We start from the raw sequence: 27,360 nt of genomic DNA on the forward strand, positions 1-27,360 counted from the left end.
CTTCCTCAGGTCACACACTCTTGGGGAACGACAATACGTTAGGACAGCCACTGAATCTTGGAAGGGGCAAAATACACATCTCAAACTGTACAGCTCCAAGACATGCAGCCAAGCATGACTGGCTGACAGCAGCTGAGTGATGCACAGAGATTTTAGGATACTCATCCTCCCGCTGTCCTGGGTATGGCCATGTGCTCTCCTTGGTGGCCCAGCAGTTTGTAGTTCATGATGTGCATGTTGTGTGATGGCACAACAAATGCATCACTGGTTGACCTGCTTCCTCCAGGGGTGGTCTGACAAGTCTAAACGGAGTGTGGGTGCTGAGATTTGAAGCCCCTTCTAGACAGATTAATCAGTAAAGTGTGTATTTGGTCTGATGAATCACACCTTGAGTGCTTGTCACCCACGAGTGGGTCAAAGCCATGGGCTCTCCCCAGTGTCCTCAATATAATGTGAGTGCCTGTTGTGAAGCGCTGACTCCAGGTCTTGCGTGCAGCAGAGGAGGGAATGTCTGACCAGTGGAAAGCTCTCAGCACCACATTAAGAGCTTCTTATTTGATTATCAATTTGAAATTCTGGGGCAAACAGTGTAAATACATAAATGCTGCTTTGAAAAGTTTCCAACTGTAACCACCACACCACTGCACCGATTTCCCAAATCACTGCATTATACAGCAAAAAGGTTTCTCACGTGCACTTTGACACTAAAGTGAGGAACAAGCCATGTAATAAATTTGATGGAAGCAGATAGCCACTTTGGTAACTACAGCTTGGAGTGAAAGATATTATTATACATATTTGTAGTCACTTGTAAAGGCATCAGCAACGATTGTCCAGACACAGTAAAGATGTGGAGCAGTGCAGACCCCACCCTAAACCACCTTCCAGTGTCAATACATCAGACAGAACTTATTTGCTTTTCACCATAGCTCAGCCATAGACTCACCACATACCAGGCACAGTTCAATGTAAATGTGTCTGCTTCCACAAAAGGTGTCTGGCTCACACAGATATAGGCTGCTCTTTCTTCAGGGTCTTTTCTTTGAAAAGTCCTTTCCCAGAGCCAAACTGGATGGGGCTTTGAGCAACCTAATCTAGTGCAAGGTGTCCGTGCCCATGGCAGGTGGGTTGGAACTAGATGATCTTTAACGTCCCTTACAACCCTTCCACGTTTCTATGGCCTTTATTCCCTGACAGTAGAACCAGCAAGTACAAGCTCTAAAAGCTGATTTCTGTACACATCTACTGAGACATGCAGTGATTTTACATCAGCCACTGGACACCATCAGGCATTTCTACTGCATTTATTCTAGTTGCCATATTAAAGTTTTGTAGTCCCTCACCTTCTAAACATAGCTAGCATCTCAGTAATCCTGGAATATATAATGAAGGCATGTTAATTACCATTAAATCAGTGAATAACAGAAACCAGTGCACAATTAAATTGCCAGACCTAATTCTCTTCCGTTCATGCTCTTAACAGTTTCACATGACAAAGAGTCCACATATAAATTACATTGATGGAACAAGGAGCATACGGTCTGATTAGACCACTTCAGTAAATCAAATGGTGTTGCTCCCTGTGTCTCTGCAGGCTGTATGGGCTTCAATCTACACTGCACAAATGAAGATAAATCTCTCAGTAAAGCACTTTTGATCATTAGATTTCAAGGAGCGTTATCTGAGGGTTAAGTCCCATTCTTCCCATTTGGGTGGTAAGGACACAGACTGCAGAATGCCTCTGAAAAATCACTTCTATTAGTCACCTCTGAATCAAATTGTAAGACTTTGTCTTGAGTCCTGCTTTAGAGGACAAAGTTTGGTCTAATTAATCAAGTATTACCCATAAACCAAAGAAGCACATGTTCCAGTAGAAGCCTCCATCTCTCTACCACCATAGCTGCTGCTCAGCATTATAGTGGGAACAAACAGAAGCACATAATCTTACAGCTGGTCTATTGTCAAAGTGACACATTAGCTGAAGGATTTACAGGCATGTTTGCTGATGGAATAAAGTTTGCATGTTCAGAAATGCAAACATTTTCTCTGTACATGAGCTACACACCACACAGGAGGCTACTCCCTGAAGGCTGTGCAGAACTGGGGAATGCAGCTAGGTTATCTGTGACTATTAATGTTTACTGCCTCCCCCAAAAAAGATCAGAAACTACAGTGAATACACAGCTGCCAGTGTGGACAGACCACAGTGACAGCCTCATACAGCAGCTGTTCTGAGTCCCGAGCAACTCTTCAAAATAGTGGTAGAGCAGTGCCTTGAGAAAGGAGACCTGGACACATTTACTTAGCCTCTGTGCAAAAGTCAACATTTGCCTCTCAGATGCAAATCCTGGCTCCGGTGAAGCCAGTAAGTGTTTTGGTAACAATGGAAATTAGGGCAGGATTTTAATTGAGATTTTACTTCCAAATTGATTTCAAGAAAGATTTGCTCTGTGAAACGTTGAGATGATCAAAGCAGGCAGATTTGCAAGTTTTTGTATCCACGTAACCCCTCGGAAAGGTTTTCTTAAAATCAGTGTGCTTTACTTTTTTGGTAGCGTGGGTGTTATGTTGTTTTGAAACCACATGAAGCTGAAGATGACACCCATCGTCTTTGGGAGAGTCTCATCATAAGCAAACTTCATGGAGTCTTCTAAAGGTATTTCTACAACTTCAATCAGCTCTCCTTCTTCAGGCTGGCCACCTCCTTCACCAGTTCTCATCTCATCTGTCACTTCTGCATAAAATAATGTCTGCGTAGAACCTGCCACACCAACTCCAGACCTGGGAAAAAAAGCAGAGAAGGAAGGTGGTAGCCAGGAACTAGGAACAGAAACCTGGATTCTTAACTTGTGTCACGAAGCAGCTTGTCCTAACTCTCTGCTAAAGCAATTTAGAACCTAAAAATGCAATTTTGCAAATACAGAAACTGATTGCAGCTGTCGTGCAGTAATACTACTGAATACAGTTGCACATGAAATGCATCTTCAAATATATTCCACAGTTTTGGAAAAGTGTTAGTTTGGTAGGAAACAAAAGAATAGGTTTTGAACTGGTGAACTGTTGTTGGACATCTCCTGAAGCCAGTAGCTTTGTCACTTGACCTGAGTGAGACCTGGACTGCGTGACGACTCTCAAGAGATTTACAAACAACAGAATGAAGCTTCTCAGAGTATCTCTGTGCTAGCATGCTACATGTGCTTGTTTTTACACAAATACTTAGATTTTTTACGGTTAAGAACATTATGTCCATTCACAGCTGGAGTCCTCTACTCGTGGACTGGATCAGTAACGTAACAGAGGCAGCCTGAGAGTCTTTCTCTATCCTTGCTGAACTTTAGCCTTGACCCAAATGGACCATGGTAAGCACGCATGTATCTGAAGTAATCCAGTCTCTCCACTAAATTTGCTACAGTGGATTTAGTTGAGGATATTTTAGATTATGTAGTCTTTCTTCAGCTAGACCGCTCACTGTGTATTATGCTTCTTATTTCTTAATCCTCTGTTTCCTTAGGACTGCTTCATTTAGATATTATTAAATAAGGGTTAAGTACATAATCCACTCATTTAGTTCTTCCAAGAAAATATTCACATTGTAATCACAACTTCTTCATTTCACATGATTACAAGTGGCTTTTCACATTGAATCTGGATCTCAAGTTCAGTGAAACTGTGAATGAGGCATTAGGGCAAGCTGAAAAATTAGCTTCCATGTAATTGCACATAGAGAGGATTCTAAGATTTGTAGCAGTGCTGTCATCTCAGGGTGAATACCCATACTTACCCAACTATTAGTCAACTGAATCTTTCAAATCTTTCACTTAATCCAGCACACATCACACCCCTCAGCAGGAATAAATAATTTCTCTCTCCCTTCTCTGAGAACAGTGACAATTACTTTGATTGGAGAATTAACAGTGGTTTCTTACACCAATATACACCCCCCCACCCCACCCTTTTGTGTGTGTGTGTTAAACATAGAATAAGGAGCCAATCAATGAATTCTTTTCCTGAAATTACTTGTGATGCATTCTGTGACTTTGGGCAAATTGTTTCACCTCTCCAGGATCATTTTTTCATAACTGAAAATAGAAACTTTACCATCTTGGGCACCTCCTGGACCTCTGAGGGCTGCTATGGGATTTCTTTCATTCTGGGCTCATCACTTCATTTCAGTGTTGTAGTGGTTTGGGTTTTTTTTTTTGATGCATGTTTTAAACAGAACATGGCCTAACAGTTTTCCCTCTCCCACTTTCATGGAAGTATGAGACCTCCTTCTTCTGATTCAGTATTTACTTTCTCTAAGGATCTCTTTTCTGAAGCCACTCTTCTTGGTATTTGTATGCTATTCTGATGACCAACAGAGATGGTTTGCCAATGGAAGAGCCATCCAGGGCTGACAATCATCCACAGACTGTATGTGCCACTGGCACCAGATCAAATGTCTCCTTGGGACTCCCTGTGTCATGCTCCCTTTTCCCTTCGTAACTGGAAGCTGCTCAGAAGAGTAATACTGTTCACCAGCTGTGATGCCACTCATCCCACCTCAACTGAAGATCCAGTCAGCAGATAGCACAACACAAATGCAACCTTTGAAAGCAGCAGGAGTTGCACACTGGGCCCACCAGGCCACTTTAATCATTCTGATTTCATTATAAAAATACTCTAGATTCATCTTTCATCAAGTTGCTATCAGAAACCAGCTCACAGAAGTTGGAATGCCATTCTGGATGTTCATGTGCTAGCTGTTTCTGCTGTGAGGATGCTGGCACACTTTACTCAACTCCCTTTGTGCTAAAATTCAATACATTTTTCTTGGTATTATCAAGCAACGATATATAATGTGAAAACACAACACTGGAAACAAAATGCTGATCAAGAGCAAACAGATCTATTTCACAATCCATCATGGCTGACCATTTAAGCCTCAGTCTTTCAGTGAACAGTCTCCCTCAGCTTAGCTACCTTGATACCTGTCACTGACCACTGACCCATGTGCTACTCACTCCTCACTACAGCTGTGTCCACTGGAAGGAGCCTCACTGAGGGAATGTATTTGTGATGGAATAGTAGATTGCTTGTTTGTGTTTTTTCTCCTCTTTTCCTCCATTACTTGTTTGAGGAAGCAGAAAGGTGTGGTTTTTTCTGAAATCAACTGAAGGTCTAGATCTGCTTTTCTCTCCATATGATGATTGCTTGTGCTTCAATTGTTTCTGTAAGAGTTGCATTTTTAGTGATTAAATAAACATAGGGAGACCAGTATTTAGAGACTGTTTTTTGGTAATTTATAGTGTAAAATTTGGAAGACTAAGAATAGAGCTTACTAGTCTCCACAGGTACCATGAAAAAACATGGGACTATGCATTAAATATGTATTTAATGTTCTGATACTTCTGATGCATGCCAAGTCTGAGCTTCATCTGGGGTGCCCCACCTGGAGAATAAAAATTATCCTAAACTGAGTATACTCATGTCCACTTGCTATTATGTAAAGGTTATGTACAGAAACATAAGAGACTTTATTCAAGAAGCCCTCCTGTAAGAGCATTCTGGTTTGATTATTTACAGCACAATCTCCTTCTTTATCACCTGTGACCATTTACTTATGAAATAGCTGCAGCTGTGGAAATCACGGGAGTTAACTTTCCACACATCTTTCTTTTCTTTAAAGTAAAGGCAAACTGCTCCTCCAGGTGCTACACTGGGCAATTCAGTTTCTTCCCACTGTAGCTCAAATAGCGTGGAGTGATTTCATTGTACTGTTATTTCATTGCATTTACTCATATGATACTTCTACTACGTCAGTGACTCTCTATGAACTAAATACAAGTGGCTCCTACACTGAATATACTTTAAAGAGGAAAGCATGGGACATCAAGGTATTTCCTTTGTTATGATGCCCAAAGTTATGGCACTTCCATGCATATAATCTGCCACAGAAACCACCAAAAAATTGCAACAATACATATTCAGAGGAGGACATATCCACATGTCCATTCTTCCTTATTTGATTACCTAACTTATCTCTGCCTGAAACTTTGCCAGGAGCTATTAAAAGCTAATAAAAACTTCCATATGAGCTGTAAATAAAAGAGGACTAGTATTAATACTCATCTTACTCTATTCTACTTTCCCTCCTCCAAACCACCAAATTTAACGTTTATAAGACTACTTCGAATCCCCTCACGATGTATATGGGTGACTCTGGAGACAAGCACATGACACTGTTTTTAAAGATATTAATTACTTTTGTTTATTTTCTAACTAAAGGTCCATTTCAATGTTTTTTGAAAGAAACTGAAAGAGATATACAGAAATATATTCTAACTCATAAAAGGGGGATGTTTCTTATCTTCTTTTTAAAATTTGGTATTTCTTTCTCTAAATGCTCTTGCTTATCCTGCCAGTTGATCTATTTTACATGGATCCCCATGGAATGCCCTTTAGTAAATTAAATATTCTCCATATTGCTTACTGATGCCTTTCCCATTTCCAGACTCTTAGATACTAATGTATCCTGCCTGTCCTTATAAAACTGTCCAAAAATCAATGCTACTGAGATTTAATCTCTCTTAGTACCTTTGATTTTTATAGAAAATAAAACTTAGCAGGTTTGTTGCTTTGAAGCTCTTCTGAGCCTCCATCTGGTTGAAATAATAAAGTATTTCAGCACATACTCTTGGAAAAGGTGTATACATTTCAGTGATTTTGGCTACTAGGGCTGGAGGAAGAAAAGAGCAGAAATGGAGAAGGTGTGTCTGGCTGGTAAACAGGCACATTTTCAGGATGCTTTCAGTTTTATCTGCAGCTTCCTCAGCTTTTGCACACTTACTTGCACTTTCTGAGTATGATGTTTGAGGAATTCTGATATGCCTTTAATCATGGTAATATTTCCTTTTTCTGCTACCTTCATCCTCTATCCCAAGTCTGTGACATATGCTTTTCCTTGTCCTGGCATTACAAATAAAATGCTTTTGCCAGGGTCTGAAATGAGTCACCTATTAACAGATTACAGCTATATTCATTAGCTTTGCATCTGTGGAAATCACAGGGGTCAGCACACCTGAACTGCAAGTGATGAGTTTCACCCTGGGAAAACCACCTTCCCGATAAAGGTGTCTCCCCTTCCCACTACCAGGTTTGGGGGAGAACAAGCAGGGTCTGACCTCACAGCACCAGCCCATGGTGAGACTTCAGGCTTCAGTCTCACTCCAGGGGTTTAGCACCATGTTGCCCAGACCAGGCATGTCATGGCTCATACTGACCCAGACCTACTAAGCCTGGCTTGACCTAGCTGATTGTTCCAGATGTATTTTGATGTGTCTGTATGGTGCGTGACTCATTTACCGCTGTGGGACAAATGCAAATGATCTATAAAAAACACAGCTCTGTTTTCCTCATCTCTTTATCATGAAGATTAGTATCCACTGAGAAGTTTATAGTTGTTTCAATTAACAGCTACACGGCTGGCAAATACTCTCTGTGAAATCATTAGGGCTTAAGCTCACAAATCCTGTAACCTCAACAGACATATTTTTAAAACCAAAAGTCTATTAGCACTAAACTTCCAGCATTGCTTCAGAGACATAGAGAAACCTGCGTTACCTTTGACAACAGCAAGTCTAAGAATGTAAGCATGTCAAAGCAAGGATACCAAAGGGGTATGGTTTTCTTCACAACCATAACTTAAATGTAACTCCAACACATCAAAACAAGATTGTATGGCACTACCATATTTCATTTTGAATAAAACACTCAAACACTGTGATTAAATCATGCTATGACTTTCAAAGCTGTGGGCAACACACTTGTAGGAAAGAGCATGGGAATAACAGCTATCACAAAGCCTTTGTTTAGTTCTTCCCTTTTAGTAAATGCATGAGCAAATATATAGCACATAAAATACAGCCCATAAAATGGGTCTTTTCACTTGTCATATCTAATTTCATAAGCATAAAGATGCATTACAGACCCATTTTTATCACAAATGGCTAAAAGTACATTATTGCTTTAAAAAAAAATAAAAAGTTTAATAATGTCTAAAAGGCACAAGTGAGACTGAATCCACCTTACGTGCTTGCTGATGCTGAGTAACGGTTTCTTCTTCCAAGCAAGTGTGTGTGCACACGTGTGCAAGTCAGCACATGTGCACCTTGGTAAGCAGGGTCGACATTCAAAGCATCTACTGAATGTTAGCTTTGCCTTCTTCTCATGACTGGGCCCATTCACAATTAGTGCACTCACAAATGCTACATTTCTAATTTGAAGGAACAAACACATATGAGAAAGTAAACAATACCTTATCCTCTACTCCTCTGCTGCAATGTGGGGAACAAATTGGCTTACTGTGAAGATTTACTAGTTTAACTCAGATTTCTGAGAGATAAAAATTAAAAGCTAATCTCATAATTTCTTAATCTTTAACCAATATAATACCTATAAACAATCAACATTTACCTGTTCCTGGTTGTTTTAATTTGACACAATGAATGTGAAAATTCCTAAATGCAGTATATCCTTTTGTAAGATGCAAGCAGAATGGATGCAGAATTTGGGTACATAATGAATACATAATTTATGTTTACAAACAAATGTGATACAGATCTCTGCTACTTATGTTGAAATCAAGATCTATTTAGGCATGCAACATGTAGACTGATGAACAGTGACATGCAGCTCCTATTGTCACATCTTAGGACCTTTGTACAGTTCTGTCATTATAAGCAGCAGGTGCAGGAAAAAAGCAGAGAAGTAATTAACATAAAATTATATCACATTATGCCATCACCCAACAGGTGTACTAGCAGGTGATCTTTCTAATTATAATGCACTCCAACATTTTCAAGGCTGTTATTCTTTCTACATAATAACCTGTGAATACAAACCATTTTTACCCCACTGCACAGAGGCTAATAGCCATAGCACAGTAATTGCAACATCCAATACTGGTTCTGTGAATGCTCTTCTTTGTTATATACTTTTGGAAAGAAAATCAAATGTAGGAAGATTAAAGTAAGTACCTATGTTAATATAGCTAGGCCCTTAAACTAATCCATCTGACTTGTTTTGCAGCAGGGCTGAGAACCTGCAGCTCTTTTTGTATCCAATTCATAGCCAAGAGTCTATTACAGCCTCTGGGAGAAAATAATGATGAAATGAAGGGAAAAGGAAGTTGAACCAGAGCTTCTGGCTCAACTTTATCCTGGTGTGCTCTGAGGAGTTATTTAAGTCCAAACATTTTCATAAATATTCTTCAAGAAGACTAAAAGTTTCATAGACTGAAAGAAAGTATTGTAAGTTACAATGGCAATAGCAACATCTTTAACAACAATATTGACACTTAAAAAGGCATTTCCCTGTCTTGTAAGGAAATAAGCCTCAAGGAAAATAGCTTCAAGGACTTCAACTGAAAAACTAACCACAGCTGAATTCCACGTGGGATTCAACCTGAGAATTTCTGGGATATCATGACAGATAGAAAATTTGTTATACCTGATACAAAAGTCCAAAGTCATTCACTTAGAAAATTTTGCTTTCAGGAAAAAACTTCCAAAACTTGGAAAGATGTTCACAGATTTCTTGTAGAGCTTTACAAAATGAACAATTTATCTCGCAGTCCTGAGGCAATGAAGCCTCAGTTTGCAATTATACTACTGTAGTATTAACTTCATTTTATTACTGAGCTAAAGAGTTCCTTTACACCCGCTGCCTCTACCATCTATGCCATTTTTGACTGAGGCCAGACGTACAACTGACAAGAATTCAACACACCAGCAGACAACTAAACATTCAGGAAGCCTCCAAAAGTGAACTAGCTAATGCCAGGATGGAGAGCAAACTTTTAGTAATACCAAACTAAGGTTACTTACTGTACGCCAAGCATAAAAGTAGGAATTTGTGTAGCCACAACGAGAAGAAGCAGCTCACCACACAGGTGGCAAACGATATAGATGTTTTTCACAACAATTCCTGCCTGTCTACATAGCACAATGACGCATTTGCATATAGATTCACCTTCTGGGAGGCATTTTAGTATAATAGGAACAGATATTTCTGAGTCTTCAAAGTGTGATTCCTCTGACCTCCTCCAGTCAAATCCCTCTTAATGTGTTTGTTTTTCTTGTTACCTGCCCCAAGTCCAGTCTCCTTTACCCTCCCATGTCCACTGTCTTCCTGCTGCTGGGTGAACTTGTTCTGAAGACTTTTACTCAACTAGTGTGAGTTCCCCAACTCCTGGCTTCTTTCCTGATTTCTCATTGACTTTGCAGGTACTCGATGGATCCATCAAGGTAATTAAGTCTGAGATCTGCTTAATTCAGTGCCTGACTTCTATCTGATGAGCATCATGTTGCAGGAGCTTTGACAGAACTTAAAAAGGGTGTCCAATGGCTTATTTGTATGTGCTTTTGAAATACCTGCAGCAGTATTAGAGTTAACCTTTTCTGGTTAGCTGAGAAACACAGAAAAAAAATTTCCCCCAAACCACTGCTGAAAGCCCTGATAATAAGTTAAAAAAAAAACCCACCAAACCTACTATCTACAGATTGCCTCCAGTCTTTACTTCTTCTACTGTTTGAGGACAGAGCCAAGTTCTGCTTGAACAGTCTAAGTACTTTCCTCACCTCCTTAAAGAGAATTCTCCACTACAATGAATGTGGGGAATGAATTTCCAAAGTCCCTTTAGTGCTCAGCCCATGCTTTTTCTCAGCACTGTTCCTTAACATCTTCCTCTTTTTCTATTTGAGGATTTTCTATTCCATTTTCTATTCCAAGTTCTCCCTGTGTATTGTCCATGCCCTCCCCTTGTTAATCCACTGGCCACAGAACCATATTGACCTTCCTAGTCAAAACTGTTTCTCCTTTTACATCTGAAGCATCTTCTGCTTTCCATGTCCTGTCAGGCCTATCTCAAATCCTGCTTTTATTCCAGTCAGGCAACTTCCTTCTCTTGACCAGGATTCCAGAATGAGGTATTATTAGGAATACAAGACAAATCCTTGCTGTCAGAACAATGGGTGTGTTAACAGAGAAACCCTTGTTTGCACAAAAGCCTTTTCACTGCATGCAACTCTTGAGTTCTCATCTACACAAATCTAAGAGAGTTAGCTCAGTGATTATTAATTATAGTTATCCAAATATTTTAATGTGGCTTTATTTGCAACAAGAAAGGAACAACAGCTAACAGATTTGTTAGGAATATATCAAGTGCAGTCAAACAAATATCAGCTATAATAGGATAACAGGTCTTGTGGATAGAGGCAGCAACACAAAATAACTTGAGTTTATCAAGGCTTTGAATGTTATCTAATGTGACAGTTTCATTAAGAATTAGGACATCATGATATACTCAGAAATTAAGGAAACTGTGAAATAGGTGCAAAACTAGTGTGAAAATGGTACTCATGGAATGGATATCACTGTCAAAATGGAAATACAAACTAAACAGGATTCCGCTGGGGACCATCCTACATTCAGTGTAATTCAGTATTTTGGTTTACAACTTGTATGTTGAAATACAGGCTGCAAGCAGCAAAGCTGAGAGTGAGTATTTCTGGGAAGCTAGAGATAAATATTAGAATTCAAAAAGATCCCAACAGCTTGGAGAAATGGTCTGAAAAAATAGGATGCAATTCAGTAAAGACAAGTTCAAGTCCCTGTGTTCAGGCAGCAATAACGAACAGCACAAAACCAGACAGGAGGTGGATGACAAGCAGTACTGCTGCAGAAAATAGTTCTGAGATAAGGGAGGCATTAGGCATTGTGGACCATAAGTCAACAACATAATGCCACTGCAAAAGAGGCAACAAACCAAAAATCATCTGTAAGACCCGGGAAATAAAGCTTCCACTCTATCTCACACTGGTAAAGCCCCTGCTAAAATGATGTGTTCTACTTCAGGCACTTTTTTCTTTTTTTAAGAAACAGGCAGACCAGAATGTAAGAAGGCAGAGGACAGCAGAAAGAATGATCAGACAGCAAGAAAAACTTGCTCCTGGTACACATGGACACTTCAGAGACCTTCCAAGACATGCGATGAAATGATCAAATGTTAGAGAATGCACAGAGAGCATGATTGTCAGAAAGTATTTAAATCTGGTGGAGCCTGATCTTTCAAAGAGTAGTTGCAGATGACATCCTCCTAAAATTCCTTCCACTCATGTTTTCTAACCAAACAACTCAAAAAACTGTTAAGATGTAAGAACATTTTTCAACCAAAAAAAGTACATTTTTTTAGCTAATACACTGTAGCTACAAACTTCTACAGCTACAGGAATTCTATTCTACTTGTTCTGGTTTGTGTTTTTGTATACACACACATGTACATATGCACAAGTACATATCTGTAGGCTCTAGCCTGTCCGTTTCACCCAACCTGTAAAATTCTATAGACAGCTTTTGCTTATAAATCTAGAAGGCACAGTTTTTCTTTCAGTAGAACAAACCCTTAATCTGGCTTCAAGGAGTTGTAAAAGACAGCCCCTTGATTCACTCCCTCCCCTCAACAGAAGCACTGCTTGTTAATCCAGCAGGAAATAACATTTGCCAGGATTGACAGCTGTGGATTTGTATTCAATTTCCAAATTAAAAACCAATGACTGGGCCTAGTTCAATGGCAATGTCAAGCAAAATAAAGTTAAAACCCTGCTGCCTTATCTCTAGAACACAAACATACATACATTTTAGATAACAGTATTAAAAGCTGGGAAGGAGATGTAATGGGATTAAAGATGTGCACACAGTTTTTTCCTGAGCTTTTTTTTTTACCCCTTCAACAACTCGCATTGTGTTGTTCCTCTTACATATTACATGTTCTTCTTACTCCTAACATATGCTTTTAAGCATTTCAAAATCTGTCTCAATAACTATTTGAAATCATGCAAAATATATAATGTAAAGGTTTTCATAGTCAAATCAGCAAAATCCTCATTAACAACATTACTGTCCATTTCAAAGAAGGTTCAATTATAGACCCAATATTGTGAAGAGATCCAATGGCACAGGTTCTTGTGTTTCTGTAACCCTGTGTTTATGGTAAACCAAAGTCCATGTTGGCCAGCTTGTATTGTTAATTAAATTGAGTAATAACAAGAGATGGAAAATGCCTGACCCAGTAAAGATGGGCTGTTTTCTAGTTCTGTGACAAACTACCCTGAAAGCCCAACGTTACTTTGCCTGGTTGTAATGGGTTTTGGAAGAAATTACAACAGTATCATTCTTACTGGGAATCCAATCCCATAATTATGAGTCTCCAATTTTTTAAGTCTCTGTAAATACTGCTCTCACTCGCTGAAAATTACACCTTGCATATAATTTCAGATGTCCATATTCTCCCAACACACTGCTTAAATCATAGGGAACGCTAATTCACATTCAGGTCACTTCAGCAATCTGTGAAAAAAACCCAACAAAGTGTTTTAAATTGCTTACTTGTAAGAAGTGATTCTCCTTAGGTCTGTAACAGCAACACGATAGCCACACTCTTCTAAGACTTCTGCACATGCAATTTCTTCTAAAGACAGGTCTGGCTTGTCTACAATGCCAGCACAGAGTTCATAGGTCACTCCCACCACAGCAGGTAAGGGATCCTCTAGGTGAGAGGAGCTCTCCTTGCCCTGATTCTGAAAGACTTGAGGATGACGCCTTCCTACTTCACACATGTAAACAGCTAAAAAAAAGACAAAAATCAAACACACAAAAGAAAATTAAAGAAATAATGGTGGTGGAGGAAGAAATGGTAGTTTATTCATATTAAATAGAAAATGAAATGGTACCCAAACTTTGCCTGAAAATTTATAACCATCGGAGTACTTGAGAGTAGTAAGAAATTCAGATGGGTTATCTGTTAAAATTGACATTTTAGAGTTTACATCCTTTGGAATGAAACCATACACACCTTAAAATAAAAAAAAACCATCAAAATCAAAACCATTAAAAAAAAAAATCAAGCTAGTTCATCCAAGAAGTGTAAGTCCCAGAAGCACCATACAGATTCCATTTGTTGGGCAATGTGAATATCAGGGTTTAATTTAAATTATGCAGTTATCCTGCAGGAAAGTTGGGTTGCACATTATGTACCATGTGCACAATGATGAGTCTTTCAGTCTGTCAACTCAGCTGTTATTTAGAAAGGGTATGAAAAGCATGTATGTTTGTGTGAAAAAAAAAAATAAATCCTCTTTTGAACATATAGTTCCTTGCACAGATTCCTGTGTGGAGTCTGAAAAAGACTTCTTGAATTAATCTACAAACAGCTGCCACTGTAATGCACTCCTAAAGAAGTGCAAATGCCAGATTTTAGCCCTTATTTAAGGAAAACCTCTCACTGATGTCAAAAGAAATTCTGCCTGAGTGAGAACTGCAGGGCTAGATTGTAGCACACAAAGAATCACTATTGGCAATTCCAGATCACAGCGACTTTAATTTAGAGGTATAATCACACTTGTTTCTTCATTGATATTTCTTCGTGTCTATCCCCTTGCTTTTAATGAAGGCTTACCATGAGGGTTTTATAAAACACCCTAAATAAAACTAATTTAAAATTTGGAAATATTTTTATTCCATGCAAATATTTTTGAAACCGTAACACAGTTTGCAAATCAGTTCATCTTTTATTTCCCATTTTAAATACAAAGAGCTCAAGTGTAATGGACAACTTTTTATTCTTCCAAGTTACTGGATTTAGCTTATTATTATTTCTTAAAACCCTGATATGGAAAAGGGCCTCTACAAAAATGTCACATAAAAGTGAAGTACCACAATGATTTCTCAAGCAATTGGTCTTTGAGGAAAAGTCTACACCCCAGAAATGTGTCCCTGGGCTCCTTCTGCAATGCTTCTTGTGACACCTCAGAAGTGTAGTATAGTAAGATCAGCACTTGAAAGGGAGTCTTGAAAGGGAGTTAAAACTTTCAAAGCTGTTTGTAGTAGGCACATCTAAGCCTTTGAGATTCAAACAGTTAAGGAAAGTAGCCTCCATTTCTTACTTGAAAGACATGACTAGATCTCAGTTTTCTTTCTAAAATAGGGCATGGAGGCAGTAAAAAAAATTTCTTCCATCCAGACGTTGAGGGATAGATCGTTGAAGGGCATTCTCAGTCATGATTCCCAAGACTTCTAAAAGCTATTACAATTATCATAAATGACAACTAAGTTCAAAGATCCTACATGGGCTGAATACTCTTAAGATTTTATTCCTTTTTTAGTATTAAGACAATCATATCAGTAAATACAAAAAGGAACAACACATGCATTCCACTAAAGGATGTGGGCATCAAAATAGGATGCAGGTAAGAGTGTGATGTACAGAAATATGAAACTGTGATTAAAGTATCTCAGTCATTCCAGCAAGCACCTGCCATTCTCCTTCTCCCTCATCACAACTGGGCTCCACAGAGATCAAAACCTACATTCCTAGAAGGATTTAATCTTTAGTCCTCTTCAGAGAGAAGTCCTGCAATATGCCAACACTTCAAGCCCAGTAACAGCTTTTTTTCTCTGTAGATAAGGAATAAAAAAAGCTGTATCAGCCACTTCTGTAAGAGAGACCAAATAATAGAACGTTCACCAAGGAGTCAGAGTATGAATTCTGTATCACCAGCCTTGCAAAAGTTCAAACTCAATTTATCTCAGAGATAAGCAATGCCTAGAAAATCAAGCTGCCTGCTAGTATCAGGAAACAGAGAGCTCCCCATACCTCTCCTGGAGGTGTAAAATTGATTGCACAAGTGATGTACCAGGGGAGATAAAGTACCAGATGGAAAAGCAGCCTGTATTGTATTGGCCTAGGCACACTCTCTGGAGTGAAACCTATGATTCTCCTCTTCCTTATCACAGGTGGTCAGCTTACTGCAAACATGCTAAGAATTTGGAGAGTAGAAACTGTAGAACTAAGAACTCAGGTCCCAGCACAGTCATCCATCCACTAGTCCCAAGTCTGACTGCTCTCTTGTCTTCTGATGCATTATGCTACCTCGGTCAGAAACTGCCACTGCATCATCACCAGGCAGTCTCCTCCATCATCAGATGGACATGTGATGTGCAGCAGCACATCTATTGCTGTAAGAATTCCCAGAGTGAAAAGCAGAATTGATGTATCTGCAAAGCTGGGACAAAGGACAGATAGCTTAACCAAACTCGCCAAGTGATACCACAGCTGTTAATCAAAGAAACCTTGTCACATGACTCATGCAGAGACATGTTTGCTATCTCTGAAGAGAAGAAAACAGCAGTACAGAATTAGGGGGTAGTGGGGTTTGGCTGATTGGGGAAGGTATTAGTTTTTCTTTAAACTTCTGATTTCTCTTTGACTGCATCATTGTTTGGTATTTTCTCAAACAGAACATGGCTTATGATTCAAATCTTTGATACTGTTTACCAAGTCAATGCAAAATCAAGCATCACAATGATGAAGCATCACAATGATGAAGCATCACTATACTTACAGTGAAAAAAGCAGTACTAGCCCTAGCCCCTTCCAGGAATATGCTGTCTTATCATATTTGAAAATGTGTGGTCAGTTTGCTACCAAAATCAGCACTGCCTGAGACCTTTCCCAATCAGTCATGGGTGAGGAACCAATACAAAAAACTACTAAGGCACACATGTAATTTTTTTTTCTCTCTGCTCTTTCCAAATGTGTGACTTGATGATCATTCAAGATGATCTAAGTCCACAATACACTCAAAAATATGGTCCTGTCTGCCTCTCCCCAGTTGTACGCTTCTGCCATCCTTCAAGCCAGCATGAATTATTTCAAGCCAGTCACATAAACTGCCCAATCCAATATTTTTTTTTGTTTGCAGCCATGTTAGACCTCTGCTGTGGCTGCATAAGTGTGAGTGCTGTCAAAGGGAGTGGGGTGGAACAGGGAGGGATGAATGTCTTGACAATCAGCACAGACTTCAATGAGAAAATCTGATCAGGACACCACACCCTAAGGAAAGGCAAGCACATATGTAACCCATCACACATGCAGGGGTCATGCCTGGTGAAGAGCATCTGTCTGCTCACAAGTAATGAGCTACCACCTTCTTGGTGTACTTCTGATAGGAGCTAGCAAGGAGAACATTTCAGCTTTAATTTCTGCTTTGTGGAACAGGCACTAAGGCAGACAATAGTCATGGAATGGAAATACAGTTGTAGCAATGAGAGTAATGTCACAGCATGTTTGCAGTCCTGGAACTGCTGTGGAGTGCCTAGCTGACCACCGTTCCTAAGGCCAGACTTCTGAGCAGCTCCAGCCTTCGGAAGAGTTTAATGCCAACAACAGCTCAGTCCTCCGAGGCAGATCTGACACCTTCATACGGATGACAATGAACCTGCTGCTGCTCACTACCCATACATGTATGCAGGCATACAAAGGTTTCTGCCTAAGATTACCTCAAAGAGAGCAACAGCTACATAAGCCATTTTATTCCACTGGCAAATAAAAGACATTAAATTATTGATAAATAAATACTTTCTCTTTAAAGTAGTGAATATAGCACTTCATGAGATACACTGTCAGTGTAACAGTGCTGCATAACAACACCGAAGAGCCTGGTAATCACTGACAGCATGACACCACCCAAAAAGTTTCCTAAAAAGTCTGCAATGAACAGTCTTGAAATGGTCTCTTAGCAACAGTCAGTGAAATACCTTGTAATTTTTTTTTTTAATTAACATGCAGAGAATATGAAATTAATTTTCAACTTCCAGAAAGTAAATATTGCTTTGAATTAAAGTAACTGATATAAAAGCTCAGAATAAAAATTAGTATATTAGCTTAAATCCGTAACTGGCAAAGTGAAGCTGTCCACATACTGATAAGAAAACATACAGGCCTGAGTTTCCCTCATTTAAAATTCCCAAGTATATGGTGCACAGTAACACAGTGTTTTAAAAAAAAGGAATGTTCAAAGAAAGCAAAAGAGAGGAAAAAAAGGGAGGAAAGAAGGAAAGAAAGAAGGAAAGAAAGAAGGAAAGGAAGGAAAGGAAGGAAAGGAAGGAAAGGAAGGAAAGGAAGGAAAGGAAGGAAAGGAAGGAAAGGAAGGAAAGGAAGGAAAGGAAGGAAAGGAAGGAAGGAAGGAAGGAAGGAAGGAAGGAAGGAAGGAAGGAAGGAAGGAAGGAATGGAAGGAAGGGAGGAAGGAAGGGAGGGAGGGAGGGAGGAGGAGGAAGGAAGGAAGGAAGGAAGGAAGGAAGGAAGGAAGGAAGGAAGGAAGGAAGGAAGGAAGGAAGGAAGGAGGGAAGGAGGGAAGGAAGGAAGGAGGGAAGGAAGGAAGGAAGGAAGGAAGGAAGGAAGGAAGGAAGGAAGGAAGGAAGGAAGGAAGGAAGGAAGGAAGGAAGGAAGGAAGGAAGGGAGGGAGGGAGGGAGGGAGGGAGGGAGGGAGGGAGGGAGGGAGGGAGGAAGGAAGGAAGGAAGGAAGGAAGGAAGGAAGGAAGGAAGGAAGGAAGGAAGGAAGGAAGGAAGGAAGGAAGGAAGGAAGGAAGGAAGGAGGGAAGGAAGGAGGGAAGGAAGGAGGGAAGGAAGGAGGGGAAGGAAGGAAGGAGGGAAGGAAGGAGGGAAGGAAGGAAGGAAGGAAGGAAGGAAGGAAGGAGGGAAGGAAGGAAGGAAGGAAGGAAGGAAGGAAGGAAGGAAGGAAGGAAGGAAGGAAGGAAGGAAGGAAGGAAGGAAGGAAGGAAGGAAGGAAGGAAGGAAGGAAGGAAGGAAGGAAGGAAGGAAGGAAGGAAGGAAGGAAGGAAGGAAGGAAGGAAGGAAGGAAGGAAGGAAGGAAGGAAGGAAGGAAGGAAGGAAGGAAGGAAGGAAGGATGAAAGAAAGAAAGAAAGAAAGAAAGAAAGGAAGAAAGAAGAAGAAAGAAAGAAAGGAAGGAAGGAAGAAAGAAAGAAAGGAAGGAAGGAAGGAAGGAAGGAAGGAAGGATGAAAGAAAGAAAGAAAGAAGAAAGAAAGAAAGAAAGAAAGAAAGAAAGAAGAAAGAAAGAAAGAAAGAAAGAAAGAAAGAAAGAAAGAAAGAAAGAAAAGAAGAAGAAAGAAAGAAAGAAAGAAGAAGAAAGAAAGAGAGAAGAGAAAGAAAGAAGGAAAGAAAGAAAGAAAGAAAGAAAGAAAGAAAGAAAGAAAGAAAGAAAGAAAGAGAAAGAAAGAGAAAGAGAGAAAGAAGAGAAAGAGAAAGAAAGAAAGAGAAGAAAGAGAGAAAGAAAGAGAGAAAGAGAGAAAGAGAAGAAAGAAAGAAAGAAAGAAAGAAAGAAAGAAAGAAAGAAAGAAAGAAAGAAAGAAAGAAAGAAAGAAAGAAAGAAAGAAAGAAAGAAAGAAAGAAAGAAAGATCTTTTGCTTCTGCACAAAAGCTGCCTACTAAATATTAGATAGATCAAGAAGGATCTTCAAATAAAAGCAATCTAATGTGTGATCGTTCTAGAGCTGTTTGTAATTTCCTACAAAAGAGGACAATGACTAGCCCAAAAGCAGAATGTAAGGCTACCCTGGTCACCCGTTTCATCTGTAATGGAAATTTCCTTGGTTAGAAATACTCACCAACTGAAAAGGTTGGGCTACCATACAAAGAACAAAATACAGAACAAAGAATTTTATCACCACAGATATACCAACTTTTATCTGCTAAACTCGTAAAAAGCTTGCTTCGCTACTGAGCAAAAGTAAGTCTAGAAAAAGAGGATTACCTGGGCGGAACTGCTTCACCACAACAAAGCACTGCCGGGAAGTATTAAAGATCAGGATTGACACACTGAGGAATAAGACAGAAAACAAAAGATCAATGCATTATGACGGACTAATGCAGAACTATTAAACTTACATCTTGTGAATTTAACTACATAAATACATGCAAGATTTATTGCTAAAGCCACAATGCAACAAGATTCTTGTCAAAATCCATCAAGAGGGATAGCTATTGGGTTGTGTTCCAAAAGTCCAGGAGAATTTACCCAAAATGAGACACTTGTTTCTACTGCCACACAAAGTAAACCACCAATCATTTCCTTCTCCTCAACAGAATAAAAAAAAAAAAAAAGGTTCATCTCTAGGAACATCACTACTAGGCAGTAAAATCCTTAAAAATAAACAAACCCCGTATGTCAGTCCCAGATTAGGATAGTAACTCATTCAGAGCCAGAGACTTCTGTTGTAAGCACAGAGAATCTGTGGCTATTTGCTGAGCTTGGGCCTTAAAAAAAGACACCATAGAAGCCAAATTTTGTACAAATTTAAACTAGAAGCAGTTTCAATTGCCACGACATTGAATGGTTTAAAGGTCACACTTTAATCTTCCTCCTGTCCTCTTTGGTTGTCTGAAATACATGACGTAGGGAAACCTGGCAGACTGAGTATTTAGAAATGCTCTGTTAAGTGTGGAGTACTGATATTCTCTCCTCATCTAAATTACTCTCAGAAAAAGGCAGAAAAGCAGACAAAAGTCTCTCTCCTGCAAAAGCATGTGTGTATTTTGCTCATTACCATGGCAGCATTCTCTCATTTGTTATGCCTCACTGTATGCAACTGGAAAGTTAATTCATTATTCTATGAATTCTACAATAGATCAGACCAACAATGGCATATTTGCAGAGTTGAGTCAATCTTTCAACTTTCCTTGTAAAAGAGCTGTATATTTATTTTCAGTATTTGATTTAATAATGAAGTCTCAAGCTGCCAGATATTTGATGACTATTAAAAGTAATGTTAATGTTTATTATAACAATATATAAAGCCAAAACAGAAGAGAGAAGCTGAGATGTTAACATTTATATACGTGGTGGTTGTTCTCAAAGACCTGTACTGTATATTGATGGCTTCCTATCCCAGGAGACGTGATTTGCAGGCAAAAGTTTTAGCCTTCAGTGAGGCTGGAGGAGAACACTCACTCTGTTTACTGGCATGGGGGTTCTTTCTGACCTAACACTAGAATATCTGGGAGTTACGGTGCAGGTTACTAGAAGAAATGAAGTTAAACCACAACTTACAACATTTTAAAGTTTATTGATGTATTATTCATTGATGTTTTTTCTTTGCCTTTGCATGACAGGTCCTCTCCCCAAAGTGGTACTGTCTGAGGGTAGGGAAAAAGGAATTACTGCTACTGAACCCTTTGGGTTTTGTCCATGGCTTGAAGGATGCACACTGCCTGAAACCGGAGACAGCAGCAGGCGAAAGCTGAGGTTAAAGAGAAAAAAGTCCCTGAAGCATACAGTTGCCCTTTTCTTTACAACCACTACTCCAGGCCCAGTCTTTCACTTGGCTTGCCTTCTTCAGCATGTCTCATTAAATACTCATACCAACTAATTAAAAATGGCTCAGCTATTAGACATTATTTTTTTTCATAAGAGTCAATCACTTGAAATTTTTATGGAACAGATGGGAAAATTAAAAACAATCTGTCAGAATTAGAGAAGAAGATCAAATTAAGCTGGAAAGGAGTAGCAGCAAGTTATTACAATTGTCTGCTTCTCACACCATCTTGAGATAAGAGGGTACAGAAATGGCACAAATCTGTAGAACTTTCTATTTAATTACTTCTAATTTTCAGAGAGACTGACAAACAATTTTGAACATAAATTTGCATTTTTTAACAAACCACAACAGACAAGTTCTAATATTTCTTGTCAGAGTTGGAGAGCCATAGAGAAAATATTTCAGAATTAGACCTTCTAAGGAGGAGTGTGACATTACAAATGCTGTTTGGTATGGCTTATATCACAAGAAACTATATAACATTAAATATTTCTACAGGCCTGTAACTTCTGAAAACCTGTCTGAAGCTGTCATCAGTACAGTTGTTTGAGTATAACAAAAACCTAGGGCAGAGTGTTCAACTGCTCTAAGTGGAAAATCACCTGAGCCACTGCAATCAATGGATTTCATCATTACTGCAATGACCCAAATATGTAGGTTCAGCTCTTTGGACTGTCCTGTAAGATGATGGAAGTATTTATCTTCCGGAGTTTTAAATCATTATACAAAGAATTCACTACAAAACTATTCTGAGATTATTATTTTTACAGATGATACAGTCCACCAAAAAGGACCACTACAAAAGCAGAGTTTCAAATAAATCTTTAAGTGGTATTATACCGCAGGACATTAAAAAGGTATTGGATGTTTCAAGGCAATTCCCTTTAAAATATTGCAACTAATTCTGCTTTAGAATTGTATATATTAATCTATAAGCTTTAAAGTGATCAACAAAGATTAAATAAAAAGTTACATAAAAAATGAAAACATTCACAATGACTTTTGGGGAACACCAAAATCCATGGTTCTGATAGGGGGGTAACATTAGTGTGTTTCAAACCACTACAAGATGATAAACAATGCCCAAGCTGCCTGTTATCAGAGAAAAATCATGCAGAACTACTAGAAGAAAAAAAGAAAAAGTCAAATTTCCTAAAAAATATAGGAATCTTATCTAAGAATTTAATCTGACATGGACATCAAAGGGCTTCATGTGCCCTTCTTTCAAAAAGGAGCACAAGACTACTTTTTTGTTGTTTTTTTACAAAGGAAGAGAACAGTCAGATGTAAAAAGATCATGATGGATCCCAAACTTAAATCCATACCTTAAAAACAAGCTGTAATGCATCTGCACAAATGAAACTGACTTATCTTAGGCCTGCCAACCTTTTCCTTTTGGATGGCTGATTATTACTTTTTACTATATTCAACAGTTGTACATCTTTGCTGGCTATTCTTCCAGCAGCTGGACACTCAGGGAATTGCTGGTACAAAAGGAGAGGTCATTAATGCAAATGCAATGCCACAGAGCCACAGACCTGCACCTGGGACTCAGTGAGTACACAGCATAATTATTGCACAGAGGTATCACATTTGACACTTGCCCCTACCAATGGGCTTGCCACCTCTGTAAGCAAGAGGTGGCTGAGAAGAAAATTCTTCAAAATGCACTCTGTGTGACATTCTGGTGATGTAATTTGCTTCTGTAAGACACATATCATCTCAGACTAATGCAGGAGACTGGGCTGCTCTGCACTGCATCTCTCAGTGGCTGCTTTAGGGACTACCACTCACCAGAAAGACAACATAGTAAGATATGACTCAGGTTTGTACTGTGTCTTCCAGGGCTGGTTAAGATCACAGCCTTCAGCCCAGCATCCCCTTGGCTTCCTCCTGCAGTAGTTCCTGCTCACTTTATACAACAAATCACTACTCTAGTTACAGGAGCATGTAAACTGGTTGCTGTGCAATAACGTAGGACACGATTCCTTCTACAAAAATAGGAACAATTCGGGTAGCCTGAAAACATTTTAAGAAAGATACGTACGTAAAATGTCAGCATGACACATCTATGCAGACCAGCTAAACTGTACTGATGTTTTAAAGCGTGTCTGTTCTTGGTATCTAACATAGTATTTTCCTAAATACACAATTACAACTATTCAGTCAACGACCTCACACACCATTTAAACATTGGAACTTCAAAGAAAATCCTCAATGCAATAGGTAATGCCTATTTCACTTTCCCAAAAGGCCTTAGTCAATGTGCAGAAATTACATACAACTGACCCATGGACATCTTCAACAGGTGAGTCCAGAATCTTAACTCTTCCTCCACTTTTAAGACTCTCATTGGAAGAGAAGGTATACACCCGAATACAACCTTTAGAGTTGAAACACGTGTTAGAAGAATTTAGAAAATTACTCTGCTGTGTGCCAGTGGCCTAGAAAACTATTCTCCAATTTTATTTTATTTTTCATTCCTCCAACATAGTACAGCTCTGTATTTATTGACCTCCTGCAAACATTTATACAGAAATACTGGTAAAACTTCACACACTCAAACCTGAGGAAGGAACGTGGCATTTCTAGGAGCAATGTAAAAAATTCAGCATTTGACCACAGCATTTACGAAGTAGAGGACAGATGAAAACTAACATCCTGTTAAAATGTGCAAACACATATGGAGGGACAGAAAGCTAATTCTTCTGAAATACGACCTAGCAATTAAGATCAACAAATGAGTGTTCTCAAAGCTAGAAGAACATGTCCTCCCAGAGCTCCAATACTTGAAGGAAGGTGGAGGGGGTGGGGGATTGCTGTTCTGGGTTTTTTTAGGGGTGTGAGGAAGCAGGGGTTCTGGAGGGGTTTTGTGATTGCCTTTGCATGGAATGACCTTAATGTGTGCTTTACAAATATGAGTTTGCAAAACTAAACAATGATTTTTTCTTAAAAAAAATCACAAAGAAAAGGACAAAATCCCTTTGAGTTTCAGTGAATGAAACAAGACTCTTAAGGCTGGAGAGGAGGACTTTTAATGAAAATCTTGTACTAATACTACAGCATACTAAGTAACTGATGAGGTAGTACGGGAAAAGAAATTGATTCTCCTTTGCTTTTTCTAAGAGTAATTCAAGATCTCCTTGTGCCCAGTATGGGTATGTGTGTGTCACACACAAACTGTGATCAGAATTGAGCAATGGCAGATAAAGCAACTGAAAAAACCCTGATGTTAACATTGAAAGCCAGGGCTTCCCAGCAATTAAACTCAGGCACTTCCACCTACTTTTAAAGGCTAAAACCTCAAAATTAGTTGAAAGTCTGTAATAGTGTTGGCACTGCTTAGAAACAACAATCTTGGATCCAGAGTGGAGAAGTAATTTAGGAAGTAATGCTAAATGATTTAAAAAAAATCCAACAAATAATGCAAAAGAAAACACAAACACCCCATCCCCCCCCCCCCAACACTATCAGAGCCTATCATAATTCAGTTACCATTCTCAAAGAAGACAAAAGAAACACAAAAATGGTATGCAGGAATAAAAGCAAGTAATTCACTTAACCAGTCCACTTGACTCTCAACAGGTATTTGTTATGAAAAATCCCTTTTATAGAATCAGAAGAAAATAATCAAATGGAGCATGCAACCACAGACATACATGCAGTATTTTTGCCTATGTGGCTCACAAGGAAGAAAATGTCTAGGAGCAAAGTTATTAAGAAAATAAATAAATCATCCAGAAATACTGCAATTATTTTAGCTTTAAAGCATAAATTTGTTTTTCTTCTTGAAGTCATGTAAATTTGGCTTTCTTTACTCATACAATGTTGACAAATTCACCTTCTATATTGTTTTCTACATCAAGACTACAGTTACTTCTAGTCTTTTAAAATTACTGTGTTTGAGAAACATCTCAGATCAGGATATGAATGAGTCTCCTTTCCTCAACCAAATCAGAAATGACTGTGCTTGCAATTTCAAAGTGATAAGCGACCCTCACCCCACCCCCCAAATTGCTTGAGACCTAACAATCAAAAGTAATTCTTTGGGAGGATTCTGCTCCATCTTAAGTTGCTTCAAAATTATTTTTTGTGACAATAACAAAGAATTGCACATAGCCCATGTCACATTTGTATTCAAATTAACCATCCATTTCACAGCTAGGCATGTCCCTGAAAACTTCTAACATAACCTCTAAAGTGCTGTCTTCTTCCTCTTATCAGAGCAGCACCCAGCATCTTAAGCCAGAGAAGTCCCTTCTTTTTCAGAACAGACATGTAATAAAGCTGTACTCTTTGATTACTCTCCAGTGCAATTCCTTCAGTTTCCCAGAGCTTTAACTATAATGCACATAGTCCTCAGATTAACTGTGTGTGCTTGCACAACCCTTACTGGTTCATTTAAGTCTTCCTTCAAAGCACATTACATTTTTCAAAGGGCTACATCAATCCAATTGGCTGCTTAAAATGCAGCCTATTACAAAAGCAAAGCTATAAGCTCCTGAGAAAAACATTCAGCCTTTCATACTAATCACAGATAACATGGATTTGGTAAAAGATAATTAGAGACATCTACAAGACTTCTGTATACTGATTAAATTTGAATGCTTTCTCCAGCACAGCTTAAACATTTAAGTAAAATCGGAATGAATTGATGAGACATGTATGCTTATGAAAAGAAATGTTACTTTGGAAAAAATCAGAGAAGATTGGTTTCAGCAAACAGAACTGCAGTAGGAAGTTGTTCATGACACCATAAAGTGGGAAGCATATGTTTGGTTAATCATCAGACTGGTGGAAGAATCAATTAAGAAGTGCTAACAAATCCATACACATACAGTTTTAAAGCACAATCTCCACCTACTCACAAAGTGGTTATTTGTAACCAACCAGAGAATATGACGCAGGACAACTTCTCTGGAATAATCAATCATCCCAGCACTCTGTTTTTGTATAACAAAGAATAAAACAGAAAGTAAATTCAGCTGCAAAATAAATGAGACATCAAAGCACGTTGCTCTCAATAACATTCTTTAAGTGTCATATCTTGGCCTGTATCCCAGGATACCCTGGAAATGACATATTGCATCTCAATGGGATTCTTTCAACAAAATATTTTAATAAATAAATTCAGGTTATATAATCACTTATTTGGCTAAATAAAGCTTTTTGGGCATTATGTGCAACAGATGTCAAAGCCTGATGGGCTTTCGTCCCAATTCCTAATTATTTGTGAAACTGCCATTTAAATAAAGCTATCACATAATAATACCAATCTATAAACCATCAAAAAGGCATAAGAATGACTCCACTCTGAGATGGCAAAAATCTAAGTTTTAAAACAATAACAGGTTTCAAAGGCAGCTTGCTAAATAAAAACCTTGAGTGTTCTGCTCTAGGTAAAGCAAGGGGCAAACCACCAAACTTAATATTAACTACCAAAAAATAAATACAAAGTGAATAACATTGTTTTGCCAGGTAGAAATGTATAGTCTCACTACCATTATTGAGAAGGATAGCTGAGAAATTGGCAGTTGTGCACATTTAACCTAATTTCCTAGTTTCCTCTTTTCCAAGAGATATTTGCAGATAAATTTGTAAAGATACAGGTTCCATGATTTTGGAACATTTCCTGGCTTTCATAAAATTATTTTTACCAATCCCAAATGCAAGCTGTAACCAAGCTAATGTCTCTAGAGCACATAAACACTTTTGGCAATCTTCAGACAGAACAAGTTTGTTTCCACGCTTGGAAGCAAAGGGATGACTTAATTAGATATAGACTATTCAGTAGATATTAAACACATCCACTTATTTTGCATATTATTGCAAATACTAAAAAATGAAAATCCTAAAACTGTAAAAACAAGATGACTCTAATCTGGATACCTGAAACTTGTATTTAGAAATTTGTGACTAATCAGCCAATACTCTTCTGTACCTGGCTAGTTGTAAGAATTTTTATGAATTCTGGTTTTAAAATTAGACAAACATTTAGCTTCCCAGTGAAACAATGCCCCCAGTAAAGATTTTTTTTTTTTTGCTCATTTCACTCTATTTCAGTGAAACAGCTGGCAAGAGTTTATATGCTATATGGTGCTTCCATGTCCCACACTTAAAGAAGTGAAATGAGAATCTGAAAATCTG

At 38.6% G+C, this 27,360-nt stretch overlaps 1 protein-coding gene across 1 annotated transcript in view; it reads right to left on the reverse strand.

The window, feature by feature from the left end:
• Positions 1-1,288: 1,288 nt before the first annotated feature.
• The window catches only part of NUDT14 (nudix hydrolase 14), a 58,909-nt gene continuing 32,837 nt past the window's right edge, over positions 1,289-27,360 (reverse strand). Inside the window, exons 3-5 of the mRNA XM_068160294.1 lie at positions 19,650-19,714; positions 13,426-13,663; positions 1,289-2,781 (exon numbers count right to left, since the gene is read on the reverse strand). Coding sequence (XP_068016395.1) covers positions 2,541-2,781; positions 13,426-13,663; positions 19,650-19,714 — 544 coding nt within the window. The 3' untranslated portion in view covers positions 1,289-2,540. The remainder of the gene's footprint in view (positions 2,782-13,425; positions 13,664-19,649; positions 19,715-27,360) is intronic.

This window comes from Melanerpes formicivorus, unplaced genomic scaffold (assembly GCF_026170545.1).
Source record: "Melanerpes formicivorus ecotype bairdi unplaced genomic scaffold, bMelFor1.0.p_v2 SCAF_48, whole genome shotgun sequence".
Lineage (NCBI taxonomy): Eukaryota > Metazoa > Chordata > Aves > Piciformes > Picidae > Melanerpes > Melanerpes formicivorus.